This window comes from Protomyctophum parallelum (genome assembly GCF_964188405.1).
Source record: "Protomyctophum parallelum genome assembly, chromosome: 13".
NCBI lineage: Eukaryota > Metazoa > Chordata > Actinopteri > Myctophiformes > Myctophidae > Protomyctophum > Protomyctophum parallelum.
The window spans coordinates 30,687,294-30,702,871 of NC_139708.1; the positions used below are offsets into that span (position 1 = coordinate 30,687,294).

The 15,578-nt window shown below is 42.6% G+C and overlaps 1 protein-coding gene across 5 annotated transcripts in view; it reads right to left on the minus strand.

The window, feature by feature from the left end:
* LOC310869017 (ubiquitin carboxyl-terminal hydrolase 22) overlaps positions 1-8,137 on the minus strand; it is a gene marked incomplete at its 3' end in the record, with an annotated part of 41,839 nt that extends 33,702 nt beyond the window's left edge. For 3 of the 5 annotated variants that reach the window (XM_083779589.1, XM_083779588.1, XM_083779590.1), the window contains exon 1: positions 7,694-8,137. In XM_083779589.1, the coding sequence (XP_083635715.1) occupies positions 7,694-7,813 (120 nt within the window). In that variant the 5' untranslated portion in view covers positions 7,814-8,137. Of the gene's footprint in view, positions 1-6,612; positions 6,646-7,693 lie in introns of all 5 variants that reach the window. The other 2 variants (XM_083779587.1, XM_083779586.1) reach the window with 1 other exon arrangement.
* Between the last annotated feature and the right edge of the window lie 7,441 nt (positions 8,138-15,578).

Consider the following 15,578-nt stretch of genomic DNA (forward strand, 5'->3'; position numbering starts at 1 on the left):
CTGAGTGGTGTACACGGAGGCAGTGCCGGGATGAGGGAAGGGAGGAGGGGGCCAGGGGTGGTAGTGGGAAGATGGGAGAATGGGAGGATTAGACATGTGCCTGTGTATCACATGGGAGCTTACAATGCTATTTGAATGACTATACAACTGCTATGATATTATAGTGTGAATCACACTCTGCCTTCTGTGCATAAATTGGAAAGAGGGTCACATTTGTTTTTTCATAAGTAATGGGTTATGCATTTCATTTATATTCAAGACAAGGCATGCAAGAGATCACAGCTAAATTGTGGATGTCATAACTTAATTTACATACATTTACATTTCTTTGTATAGTTATATTTTATCTGCCTTTTGCAATCTTTGATTACAAAGCCTGAAGGGCAAACCATTTTTTTTTATGTTCCTGGTATGTTCAATGTCAAAAAACACAATTAGAATTGTTAACCACAATGATTTGTGTGACAATTATTAAGTCGTGGCAGCCATAGAGGAGGAGTGTGGCCTGTGTGAGGAGGCTGGATAGATGGAGGAATCTTCAAACGTATGCTGATGAGTCGGGGAGCAGGCCTGTGGAGTGATGTGATGGAGAAGGATCTGACAGAGATCTGCTCACTGCACAGAGATCAGGTGCTCTCCCTCTCCGGGATGAGGCGTGTCTGGGCGCGTGCATGTGTGTCGACTCGATGATGATGGGGCCAGTGGTTGTAGGAGAACAGGAGGGAGAGGCATATGAATATTAAGCAAGGGGGCAGTCAGCCAGATATTTCGTGAAGCCTCTTTTGAAATCGGGACTTCCTGAAAGTTCATATAATGGCCTGTTGTGGCGCTGGACTGGACCCAAAAAGCCCCATAGCTCCATAGAGGCCCATGTATTTGGGTCCAACTTCACCTAGACTGTATTACCTTAATAAACATGGTCATGAATACTTTCTGCTTCCAGTCACTAGTTTAAAGTCTCATTTATAATGTCATAATATTCTTTTTGGAAAATTATGGTCCCATTTATAAAATAAATGACCATAAAGTCGCATATGTTCTGAGGGGCGTGGCTACCGTTACAGTCTATGATCGGGATCCCCCACTCGAGTCAAAATAAAAACCAACGGAGAAGAAGGGGGGAAGTCCCGCCTCGTTGTCTGGGCCAGCCAATGGCCAGCTGGACCAGAACGGATCAAGAAAGATGGCGACTTACAGTGCATTAGAGTGCAAGGAATTTCAGGCTTCATTTTACGTTCATGTTAGACCCGGGGAACGCTTTGTCCATATTTTTTACAGTATGATATTAAGCCATGTGATGGGAGGGAAGCAAACAACCGTTATGCTTGACGGTAAATGCATATTATATCCACCTCCTCCCACATACTTAAGTTAACAGCAGTCTACGATGACATTCTGTCTCTCTTGCTCTTATTGCCCATCTTCCTGTTCTCCTTAAACTAAAAAAAGTCCATTCAGTCGCCTCTCTTCAATCATAACCCATTCATCTTTAATCAAAGTGACAGTGACTTCTTCAAAGAAGCCTTGGTTGTAAAACATCGCGCCACCACACGCCCATCCCTTCTCATCTCATCCAATTTCCACTCATTGTAGTATAATGGTTATGGGTTAACTGCCAGGCACACTCCTTGAAGGTGCCAGTGTTTTGGTAGCAGTTGGCACACTGGCAGCTCCTCAGGAGGATACTAAAAAAGGCGCAAGGAGAGTTCATAAAAGACAAAAATGGAAGGGGAGACCGGAGAACACAAAGTAAATAACCATGAGCACGGTGACTATTCACTCCATCTCTGCGCCTCCTTAACCATTCATAAGCTATAAATTATGAATGGAACTGGGGTTGGAAGAAGAGCGTAGAGGAATGAACTGAACCGCGGAAAACCGGGGCAGCCTTCCAACCATCCACGCAACTCTGCACTGGCAAGGTCTGCTGTGCACTCTGCTTAAGTGGCACTGACCAATCTCATGCAACATGAACCTCAATTAAGAAAGAAAACATCAGGAAACAGTTCAGACAAGAACTGTCTGAACTGGCACACTCCAACTCATATATGTGTCAGTCAAGAGGACGCGTGCACACACACACACACACACACACACACACACAAGTGAGAGTTGTACCATGGGTGACGTTAGAAGAGGGAAGTAGTTCAGAACTTGCTTCCTCCTCTTGTGATTAATTTTACACAAGAGTATCTGCAAATTTGCAATAAGAGTACAGTCACATCCATCTCGAACCCCCTCTGTCTACGAGCGAGAGGTATGGCCAATCAACATCCCTCCGTTAACTGCCAGCCCTTCACACCAGGCACACCTCACTGAGACCGGGACATAATGAGACGGAGAGGCAGGAAAAGAAGCAGGCGGCATCGTATTAGAGTCATTAGCCTACCATTTCACACTCATTAGCACAGCCAAGGACAGAACAGTATCCTCTATTTGTTTTTCCTCACCATCTCACTTAATAGGCCATCTTTTATGCACTGCTCAATTTGCTTTAATTGTTCTGTCCAGTGTCCACAGGGCAATCTGGGACCGTACCTCCAACAAATAGCAACTGGAATAGCAACGAAGAACAGTAATGGCGCCAACTAGCAACATCAAGTATTTCTCAGAGACAAATCGATACAAGCTCATGCATGCCAGTCTCAAAAAAAAAAAAAAACACCATTCCGCTACAGTGCAGCTAAATAACCTAGGGATAGGAGATATGCTAAGCCATACTGGCCTGTGTTGTCATGACTACAAACTCATACAAATCTGGTATTTATTCCACCATTTGTTTCCCCACCTGGGATTTTGGACAACGCATACAGAGCAGGTGACAGATTTTTTATTATTTTTGATGCTCCTGCACATCGACTGGGAATTGATTTTTGCTGGAGGCAGCAAGGATGACACAAAATGAGGCAAAAAATGAAAGAGATAGCCTAACATGCCTATGCCTAACATGCAGCCAGAAATAAGTATTTCTCTAAATGGCAATCGCTCAAATTTTCTCAGTGTCTGCTAGCTAGTGTTCTCTATTTGATGCCGTTAAAACTACCACCATGTCAAAAATAGGCCTAAATGACAAACATTCAGTGATCTTCCATGATCAGCTTGACCTTTATGTCATAATGTCATGTAATCATAAATGCTGCCAACAATGGCAATGAACAGCCTTGTACAGTATTTATTCAAGCAATATGTCCCTGTCATGGCGAATCTTCAGAAACATCAATATAATTTAAAGCTTTTGAGCTATAACATAATTTAACATCCTAGTTTATAGTGAGGGCACAGACACGCACTGTATAATATCATCTTAGTGCCAGTGGCATTAACAAAAGTTCCACATCATGGAAAAACTTTTCTGGAAGTGTCTCAAAGGTTGGGGCATGCCATTACACCCAGGTTCAATCCATTCTGGAGAACTGTGCTAGTACATACATGGCCTTCTGCAGATATCCGACTTCAGTTCCCTGTTTCTCTACTCTATCCTATATAACCAAGGCAAAACCTGTCAAACTAATCACACAGTGACAGACTATAGGGATAAATTAATGTCATTGTTAAAAAGAGCGGATTTGTCGCAGACCTGGTGACGAGGCCGTCGCGTTATGATGATGAAATCGGAAATCAAGCCATGCTCTGGGCTGCTAGGGACTCTGGGAAAATGAGCTCAATGCAAGTGAACAGGGTTTGTTTGGACTACAACATGCTGTGGAGGCTGCTGCCGTTTCGCATTGTAATGGCGGCATGTTTTTCTCTTAAACAACAAATCGGATCAAAGCTGCAAATACTTCGGCGTATGCTCCAAAGGTATTATAAGACAATCTAGGAAGCGTAGATTTGGGTTAAATAGCAGGGAACACAGGTTACACAGTAGAACTGTTAATGAAAGGAACATGGCAGTGATATGGTACCCAGTTAAACAATAGTGTTCGGATGTGAGATCAATATTATGTGGCAAAAAATACCCTATGTCTTAAATAGTATGTCTTTGATGTATTTGTCCGAAAAGAATGTGAAATTAAATTATGTCAAACACGTTCTCATAAGGGTACATTCCATATGTCCGATAACGTTTAATGTGTTTGACAACATAATTTCATTAAGTTTTCCTTTAAGACCAAGATAAATTAAGTCGGGTTTCATTAGTTCAGTGACGTTTCTCTGCTGCCTCCTGTCCTGCTGTCCATTCCTCACCTAACCTTATGGCATGCTGCATGAACACCAAGCCCCCAGGCTTCCTAACTAACAAAACATAATCCTCAAGCCTTGTTGCTTTTAAGAAGAGAGAGCAGAGCATCCCAGCATTTCAATGCACTTGTGGCCCATGCATGAGAAAAAGCCTCATACAAATCTTTTTTGGGCCCAGCTATCCTTGCTGCCATTGTATTGCTCTAGTGTAATAACATGTATTTAATAGTGGCCCGACCTAGTTATTTTAATTACCAAGTATGACATTATTTAAAATACTTTGTCTGTTTTCGTTCATAATTATCATGGATCATATTGTAAGGGCTGGCACACTGACATAGATTTAAATCAGTGTAAAATGTAATTGTTTCCTGCACTGACTGTCACTCCACAAAAATAGAACTGTGATTAGCTGACAACGCACAATACAGCAAAACTTTGTGAACGAAGATGGTTAGAAGTGACTAATGAGCCACATTCAAAAGGTGCATTTGTTTGTTGTACCCATTTATATTTTTATCCTGAACAGCTGTCCTGCACCTGTTGAGGTTTGTGGCTGGCTGTTCTACTCTGGGTGTCTACAGTGTCAGTGTGCAACTCACTGATGTAGAGAAACAGTAGGATATGAATGATAGGCAATGCACAACCATGGGCGGGACTTGACAAAGGGTGAATTGGGTTATTCATACTTAATGCAAATATGTTTTCTAAGAGCTGACCCGATGCACATAAGTTCAACACACAGGAAGTTGCCATTCAACGACACAACGACAACGAAAATCTTAACGTTAACTCACGATCTAAATCATCCCGTCTAATTATAAAAAAATATCCTGTGTTAGACGGCCCTCCGCTGTCCAGTCGCTAGTCGCGTTAGATTTATTCTTAACTCCTGTTGTCGATCGCATCGAGAGTGGTTTGGCTACATCTATACTATGTATAAATACTATAATAAATACAAAAATAAATGGCTATAAGATTTTGTAAAAAAAATACAGATTTAGCCCCATGTTCGAATGCCCCCCACCCACCTGAAAAGAATTGCTAAAATCACTAAAACGAAAGAAAGAAGCAAATGAAAAACAATTAACAAAAATCACACCTGTGTGAACCGAGTGGTCGGTCGGTCGGTCGCCTCTCTCTCTCTCTCTCTCTCGCACACCACTCGTGCTCATGACGGATACATGATACACACACCCGGACATTCCTGGTTGTAGGAGTGGTTGCACCACTCAAAAACTAAAAGTTGTGGGGACCGGGATAGGATAATAGGACCAGGTGGATGATTTGACCTTGAGCCAAGACAATGATCACCCTTATTCAGTTACAATGAAAGAGACCTTCAAACCTTTGTCACATGCTGATGAATTTGCCTACCTCTATTGCTTTGTCCTGTTTGCATAACAGATGGCTACAAAGTTCCACGAATCAAGACGACAAACAAGACAGCAGTGTTTGGTTGGGGCAGAAACAGTGCTGAAACAGTGAGTCTTTCAAACAGACCACAGTCCAGAAGAGACTAGGGACAATGAACCCGAATTCCTCTCACTAGCCACACAGTATTACAAAGACAGAAAGGTCCCTGATTCAACTGGCCAAGCTCAGCAGTGAGAGACAAAATGCCTTAGCATGTTGCCATGTTGAAATGAAAATAGCAGGCCCTCAATAGTGAAAACTACATATGATATGGTGGTGCAACATAATCCAATACAGGAATTTTAATGCATAAAAGCTGGGGTTGCATATTGGTCCATTTCAGTTTTCTGTGTTCAATCTACCTGGCTAGAATAAACAGAGGGCTTTTATATGGGAAGGGGTGGGAAAAGTCATCCTGTGCATGTGGTATTGCTGGATTTTCTGAGCTATTCTCTGCAGTTTCCTGGGTTTTCCGAGCTGCTGTAGGCTTGCCCAGTTGGTTACCTCTGGGAGAGATGTTCCCATTGTGCACACAGCAGGCTTCAAAGGATGAGCGCATTAATTACTTTAGAAAGAGGACTCAGACAATGGGGCAAAAAGCAATGTTAATCGTTATTGTACAGAGGAAGAGGGCACACATTCGGTTAAATGTGAAGCCTTGTCACCGAAATACAGTACAAAAGAAATAATGTCATTGACCATCCTGCCTGAGCTATTTGCTTTCATGAACCCATTTAGTGGTCAAGTACACATTACAGTTCTAGACATGCTGTTCACAATAGCTCCTCAGTCGCATCCATTTTGCCGGCTGTAACAGTCAAACACATCAGAGACGAGAACAGGACCCGTTAGTTCCACTAAAAATGAAATATCTAGTACTCAAAACGAATTAAGGCAATGGAGCTGAGGAACACAAAGTGGAAGAGCAAGAGGGAGAGAAAGCAAGCGGCCATTTGGTATACTTATCCACTCTACAGTACTTATCAGTGCAAGGATGGAAAGTTATCAACTCACCAGTAGTGTCCGTGCTGCGTCATTCTGATGCACCTATCCCATCAAAATAAAAATGTATGACACACATGTAAGATGTGCTGGCTGGGATTGCCAATCAAAGCTCAGTCAGCTGATAAAAAAAACCCTGCTAAAATGCCTGTGCAAACAAAGCTCACATTGTGAATGTGATTTACAAATCTGTCAGATATTTCTGAATTAGCAATCTTTGTGAAACGATACAAATGTAAACATTTGGACACATTAGAGTTAACACTCAAGATGTTATAGTTCAGAGTTCAGACAGGGTAGAAAATACTAGTGCAAAATGTGACCAGGGGTGGATGAAGCTGATAAAAACAAAGCACAGTCACCGACACTTAATTTGTCTTGGAATAAAGACTGCAGCATCACCCTACAGGGCTGACAAGACAGCTCGGGGTGGATATCTGATAACATTACATAATGAGGCGGAGGAGGGAGAGTGTGGGATTAAGAGCATCAATAACTGGAAACCAAGGAAGGGTCAAGGCAGGGCTGCATGACGCCCCAGCATCCCAACTTGGGAAGGAAGATGCCGGGGAAGCGCCGACATTAACGTGGCCTCTAAACGATGTGTGTGCCCAGAGGCAGTGTGCTACTATAGGGCTGGGACACAATGGGTACAATTAGGGTAACGTTAGCCTGATGTGGTCAGAATTTACAAACCCAGATTGGGCACCCAGCTAACAGTCATGGGCATAGATAGAGGCAGTAGACTGGCTTCCTTCCTACGCGAATAACTGGTGCATTGAGCTCAGCCAAAGTTAGCAAGCAGAAGAACAGCTCGTTGTCTTAGCTATTTTAGCAAATGACCAACTACTGATGAGGCTCTGACACACACACGTCAGCCAGGCTGACTAGCTATACCGGCAAATCTCTACCAGCAAGTCCTACAACACAGTTATCAGCCCAAACAGGGTGTGTGAGAGTTGGTTCAGTGGTTGTGTGTACGTCCTTCACGTGGGGTGTCGTCATGTTTGTGCAACAACAATCCGGTTTTGTGTAACATTATTCATAACAGTTCCTGTCTGTCTGTGTGTTTTTTTGTTTTGTTTTGCTTTACCTTTCGTCTCCTGGTCTCAGCAGTACCACTCCAAACAAAGCATTGGTAAATGACCCGTAGATTTTGTTTCCAATTATCCACTTTATAGCCGTTCACATGGGAACACCCGGCCGGACTCATGACAGACGCAACATTCAGTTTGGATGTGGACAATGGAAAGTCTCCCGGTAGAACTGTCTGTGTTAGCTAGCTGCTAGCCTAGCTAGCACCACCAACTCTCTGTCCAGAAATGGTTTCCGTTTGGAACTGGGACAGCCGAGACAATATCCAAGATACGCTTCGGGCATCTGACAAACACGCTTCTTTATTAATTAGGCAACTAGTTAATTGTTTAACGAGCTGGCTACGAGGAGCCTCGGCTAATTGCACGCTGTAGTTTTATCTCCGTTACTGTTTTGACAGTTGCCTTTTCCTTTAGCTCCACTTCCACAGTCTCTCTCACGGTTAGCTTTAGCTTTCTTTTTGTAGCTGCTAGCCTGCTAACAAGCAAACCACGGGCTCCACAAAGGCCCGCCCACCGGACACGTTGATTGGGCGAGACTAAAAAGACGACGTCAAGACATGCGTATCAGTGGGGTGCGCGTGTTTTGGCACCCGGTACATCCTGCATCTTAATTCTTCATTAGTTTTGCATTTTGCTTATTTTTTCCCCTGTTATTTTGTAAAGATTTGTTTCTGTTAATATAAAAATTTAATAATTAAAAAATATGAATACAAATTATAATGTGTGGGGGGAAATACACATATAAATAAAATAATACACAACACATAATAAACAACACCTTCCCCTGGGATTCAAAACCGATCAAGCTGAGCCCCTCCTCTCTGCAGCAAGAGAATGTGATTTTAAAATAAACCAACTTGGTTGTACGATGGTGTCATCATGTCATGTCACACTATCACTCGCGCCGACAAAGAGCCGAATATACAAGCTCACAGCGTTTTGCGAAGCTCTGTGAGCTTGTAGATCGGCTATTATCGGACGAGCCTTCTTGAATGGGCGTCGTCGCACAGAAATACTGTGCATCGGCATTAATTGTCTCTATGAATCAAGAATCAGATGATGTGGTCTACTAGTGTTCAAAAGTTCTACCATACCATACCATACCATACCATACCATACCATACCATACCATACCATACCATACCATACCATACCATACCATACCATACCATACCATACCTGTGTGCGGCATTAATTGTCTATGAATCAAGAATCAGATGATGTGGTCTACTAGTGTTCAAAAGTTCTACCATACCATACCATACCAGTGTGTGTGTGTGTGTGTGTGTGTGTGTGTGTGTGTGTGTGTGTGTGTGTGTGTGTGTGTGTGTGTGTGTGTGTGTGTGTGTGTGTGTGTGTGTGTGTGTGTGTGTGTGTGTGTTTACTGAAACGTAAATATAATTGTTAACGTTAAAGTGTAGAAACCTGTATTAAGCAAATGCAGTATGTTATCAGCAGTCAAAGTCTGACATCTAGTGGATTTATTTTGCATGTGCAGTTGTGCACTACAGTTGCCGAGAGACTGCAACGCTCTTCTTGGCCATAATAACAGATTAACATTTGCAGTAGCCTTAGTGGAGGACCAAAAGCCCCAAAAGTTGACTATACCCCTCCCCGAGGTATAACAAAACGGGACATAGTTTTTTCATATCTTTAGGATGTTCCCTTCATGAAATGGATTGTCCCGAGATTTACTTTTACTGCAACTTTTCTGAGCAACATTCACTTGGAATTTTGGTCCTACTATTTATCAACAAAATGTGACATTGTTTTTTCATATCTTTAAGATGTCCTCTTCATGAAATGGATGGTCAGACGTTTTACGTTTACTGAAAAAGTCATTAAATCCATACATGAAGTGATCCCCACTGCAAAAAACACCTACCCTGAAAGTGGGTCAATTCCAATGACACAGTTATTGTGAAACATACTAGTTGGATATTTTTGAAATGGCACAAAGGACCCCCACAAAAAGACCACCCCAAAATGGTGCCCTTTTATGGGGTTTGGGCACCTTCCCCCTCAGTGCTCTCTGCCCCTAAAGCAACCAGGATGCCAATATTTATATTGGCATATTAACCTTTTATATACTGCCACCCTTAGATCTATATGGAGCTGACCTGTTCTGACATTCTATATGTTGATCTGACCTCATCAGTACATCATTCATTCCATATGTTGATCTTACCCCCCATGCCAAAGCACCAGCGCTCACCCAGCAGTCACCCAGGTGGATGTGTGCATGCCACCTCGCCCTCGCTTCAAACCCTCAGGCGTGGAAATGGCTATAGTCTCATGTAATACTGCTCCTACTCTTCTATCAGGGGTACCTCAAAAGTCATGAAATGTATCCATGAGATTTGCAAATACAAATGCAGAAAAGTCAAGTTAATACTGCTCCATTGTCCACCTACTTTTTGGATTTACATATTTGCACATATTGTCTACAGGTAGGACCCCAAGATATGTAAAAATAGGCTCCAAGGCCCCTTTTACAGTTTTCTTTTCAAGACTTCTAAATGTTCTAATCCTGATCTATTACTGTAAAATGCCTATACAAACTTAATAACAGGAAATATATTTTGATGCCATGTTTTTAGTTTACCCACTTCATGTAGAATCTAAGGATGTTTCTCAGGTAGACCTATGCCTCAATGCCTGGAATGACAAAATATTGTTCTATAACTCTTCTATGGTAGTACTCATCAATCAGCAGCTTCTTCTCAATGTCATCTTGAGCATTGTATATGGAACTGACTGACTGGGGCCAAATTGGTTTCCATAAACTGCTGATTGATGATTATTCATTAAGAATGGCACAAAGCTGTGAATTCTACAGCATTAAACCATACTGCATTTAGGCTATATGGACCTATAGCTATAGAATACAATATCAATAATGTATCATTCTGATGTTTTGAGGTGTAGAGATATTAGGCCTACCTGAGAATAATAGATTATTTCACTGAGGATACGTCCCAGGTGCATCCATGCAATGTATTTTTTGTTATAGTTTTCTATTTACAGTGACTCAGCCATTGGAATAGACTATGTGACAACCAGGTATAGTCTGGTGACCACCGGAGAGACGGGTGACAGCTGGAATGTAGACGGCACCCGGGTGAGCAGTATGGTTTAGCGCCCCAGCCTGTGTCCTCCGTGAGGAGGAAGCCCAACAACCCTCTGTGAGGCCTTTAGGAGGGCCATGCAAGCAGCAAGCGGAGCCGCAGCATAATTTCCCTGCGGAACCATTGCCCACCACTCCTGAATGAACTGTCTGGTGCTGGGACTCTGGTGCAACGCACAGGTCCTCGCTCTACTCCTGGTGAGAGCAGGAGTGGACCTGGTGAGACGTAGGAGGGGCCCGGACAGGAGACAACCCACAGAGCCTAGTGACCCTAGTCCTTCCATGCACCAGCCCAGCCCTGGCAGAGTAGTTCTGGAGTAGTTCCAACGGATTGAGGATAGCTACTGGGACGTAAATCGGGACTTGATCACCCCGGCTGGGTCGCCTGAGTGAGGGGTATGATGTTGGAAGACCCGAAACCCCGTTGACCTCAGGATACATCACTGAGGATACGTCCCAGGTGCATCCATGCGATGTATTTTTAGTTATATGAATATGAAGTGGCTGGGTAAAAAGTAAAAATCACACCAGTGTGAACCAAGTGGTGCAACTCCCGTCTATTGGTTCTCTGTATCGTTCCAATTTGTATCATTCCAATTTCTTCTCTGTATCGTTCCAATTTCTTCTCTGTACCGTTTGCGTCCAGCAGGTGGCAGCCATGTCACATACTTCTCTCGTTCCAATTTCAGCATGCGCACACCACTCGTGCTCACACAGGTACATCACAAACAGGTACACGGACAATGTTTGCTGGATGTAGAAGTGGTTGCACCACTTAAAAACATATTGTCTCCACCAGGCCGAAAGGCATGGCAGAGACTATGTTTTGCACCCTGTCTGTCCGTCCGCTAAGATTGACTTCCAGCCCACAATAACCTGTAATTGGTCTGGTGGAGACCTGTACTCTGAGTGTAACGCCTATGATTCTAACCCAGAGAGCCTATGAATCCCTGCTGATTCACAATTCAAGCCTATTTTAACATAATGTTCTGGTTGCTGTGGGGTGTAGGGTAGACGCTACTGTCTACAGACACCTGTAGACACTGGGGACACTGTAGGCTATGCACTTTCTTTTGGTGCAGAAAGTTAATTGAAGAATTGCATGACTTTTGCAGTCAAATTAAATAGATTGATGGTTGATACTGTATAGTTAGATGCTTTTGGCTATTTCTGCCTCTAATAAGGCCTTATATTAAAGCCCACTGATTCACTATAGAACCAAATATTGGCATTTATGTTGCTTTAGGATGTACCTGACTAGACCATTTGTGCAAGCATGACATAAAAACAACCATGCAGCAGGTAGAAAATGACAGAGGACTTTCTTGGATCTCCCTCTTTCAGGATAGGTGTTTTTATGTGTTATGTGGTGAGTCACTTCATGGATTAATTTCATGACTTTTGCAGTAAAAGTAAAACTTGGGACATTAAATGAAGGGAGACATCCTAAAAATATGAAAAAAACTATGTCCCATTTAGTTCTACCCCTGATAAAGAGTAGGTCAAGTGAATGTTGCTCAGAAAAGTTAACTTTTTGCTATTTCCGCCTATTTAATACCTTAAATAAAAGGCTGCTGATTCACAATAGAACCAAATATTGGCATTCTGATTGTTCTGGGATGTAGGCACACTACCTGTAGATCATCTGTGCAAGTATGATGTAAAAACAATCAGCATGTAGAAAATGACAGAGGATTAACTTGGAACTCCCTCTTTTAGGATAGGCGTTCTTTGCCTATGTGGTGAGTCACTTCATGGATTAATTTCATGATTTTTGCAGTAAAAGTAAAATCACTGACCATCCATTTCATGAAGAGGACAAGTCAAAATTATGAAAAACACTGTCAGGCTTTCTACTACCCCTTATAGAAGATAACACCAGGATTACAAGGGAGCATTCCTCAGAAATGTAATTTCCGCCTATAGAAAGTCCTATATAAAAGGCTGCTGAATCAATATAGAAACAAATATTTGCATTCTGATTGCTGTGGGTTGTAGGGACACTACCTGTAGACAATCTGTGCAAGTATGATGTAAAAACAAGCAACAGGTAGAAAATGGCAAAGGATTTTCTTGGAACTCCATCTTTCAGAGTAGGCATTTTTTGCCTATGTGGTGAGTAACTTCATGGATCAATTTCATGACCTTTGCAGTAAAAGTAAATCTCGGGACAATTCATTTCATGAAGGGGACATCCAAAAGATATGGACAAACTATGTCCCGTTTTGTTATACCTCGGGGAGGGGGAGGGGTACCTCGAAAACTAAGCCTCTTTTTGAGGGTTTGGTCCTCCATAGCCTGAGCTAACGTGTTAGGTTTCTGGTCTAGAGGGGCGGGTCGCGGGTCAGATTTGCGCACGCCCTGATTGGATCTCATCGATCTGTCCGTCACCCCCGGCCCCTCCTCTCACCCCTAGTGCAGCGCTACGTCACATCATTTGGAGCGACGCCCACCCGGAAGGGTTGACTCCACTTTTAGACCAGAGCGGCCAATGCGTTCCTCCAGGCTTTCAATTTTTGCACCAACAAAAATGAAAGCCTGGTACCGAGGCTAGGTCCTCCACTACCTGGGTTCCAGCCTGATTTGCTGCGTTCCCCGGATCTGAAATGTCAAGTGACATTTAGATGTCAAGTTACATTACAGCACCCAATTTCCACAAAATTAGAATATCATGGAAAAGTTGGTTTATTTCCATAATTCCATTCAAAAAGTTTAACTTTCATAGATTATAGATTCAGTGCGCACAACGTAAACGTAAAGGATTTTAAGTATGTATTTGTTTATCTTTACAAAATTGTGGCTTCCAGCTCATAAAACCCACTAAAACAAATTTAGAAAAAAAAATTGAATACTGTGAAGAAATCACCATTTACTCCTCAGTTTTTGCAGAGCATGCATGTTTTAATCTGAATGCCACATTAAGAAATTAGGATCACATCAAATCAATCAAAATATGGTACTTTCAAAACAGAAATGTCAATCTAAAATACTTGGTTGGGACTTGGGAATCCCTTTGCCTTCATCACTGCTTCGATATGCCGTGGCATTGAGGCAATCAGCCTGTGGGATTGCCCAGGAAGCCCAGGTTTCCTTGATGCTTGCTCTAAGCTCTTCTTTGTTTTTGGGCCCCTCATTTTCCTCTTGACAATACCCCATAGATTCTCAATGGGGTTTAGGGTTTAGCCCTCGTACAAGGTTTATTTGACTATGCATGCACCTCCTGGTACCACAGCACCTCAAAGGCCCTTAAAACAAGGCTCCAGACTTCCCAAAACAAACTGGTCAGGCTCCTAATTGGCCTCACCACCCAAACCCACCACACCCCTGCCCACTTTGACAGGCAGGAATGGCTTAGGGTCGACGACAGAGTACAGCATCTTGCAATGGGTCTGTTCCACAAGATTCGATACACCAGCAAGATACCCATGTAGGCCTACCTGTCTAAATACTTCCTAATGTCAACACCCACAACACCAGAGGGAGTGCAACGAACCATTTGCAACCCAGATTCGGCACAAACAAGGGACTAAATTATTTTCACTCCTGTGCCACCAAAATGTGGAACGCCCTACCAACAGACATTAAGACATGCGAATCCCTTGACTCCTTCAAAACCGCTCTCAAAGGGCACCTACGGACAGCTGCAATTCAAAACTGGCCCCCGTAAAATCTGAATCCCCCCACCACCCACCCCTTTTTCCCCTCACTGTATATGTTTCTTTTCCCTTTTTACCTCTTTTATGATGAATTCCTGTTCTGTTCTTTGGCTATATAGAAGTGTCTATTTGTACGTCTCTAAATGTTTTGATGAATTGAACAGAACAAGGTGGACCCTCTTGTAAACAAGTGTAATGCTTTATTGGGTTTTCCACTCACAGTTAACAGTCTTTGTATTGAGTTTGTGCTTGAAATGTACTGTAATTCTACAAACTGTTAATACATATTTCAATCAATCAATCAGACGTCCAGCGAGTTGGCTGGCCAATCAAGAACTGTGATGGCATGGGCATCAAACCAGGTTGTGGTGCTTCTGGCGGTATGGGCAGGGGCCAGGTCCTACTGGAAGATGAAATCTGCATATCCATACCGATCCTCAGCAGAAGGAATCATGGAGTCCTCTAAAAAATTCTGTTAGACTGTTGCGGTGACCTTGGATTTAAGAAAGCAGCGTTTACTGAATTCTGAAACTACCACATTCAGACGTATCCGGGACATGGGCTACAAATGTCGGGTTCCTCGGGTCAAACCAATTCTGAGCCTGAGCCAAGGAGAAGAAGGACTGGACTGTTGGCCAGTGGTCCAAGGTACTCTTTTCAGATGAAAGTAAAGTGTGCATTCCGTTTGGGAATCAAGGTCCAAGGGTTTGGAGGAAGACGGGTGAGGAACAGAAGGAACAGTGTCCCTGATAATGTAAAGTTGTATGTTCATGGCATATATTCACTTATTATTAGACTGTATCTATTACCGTATACTGTATTACTGTGCGGGCTTTGCCACACTCCTAAATTGAGATACATCTCTACTCACCACAAGAAATTTGAGTCTTCATTGAATGTATTCATTTTAATTTAATTTGACTTTAAAGTGGTGTGACTAAAAACCAAGACTTAAAAATCCCTTAGTTAACTTCAAGATGTGTCTGTTAGGACATTGTAGAATAGATACATTTTCAGAAAATGTCACTTGGGGGCACTGCAAGTCCACTTATCCAATATATAGCTTTTTAAATTACAGTACAATCTTCTAATAACATG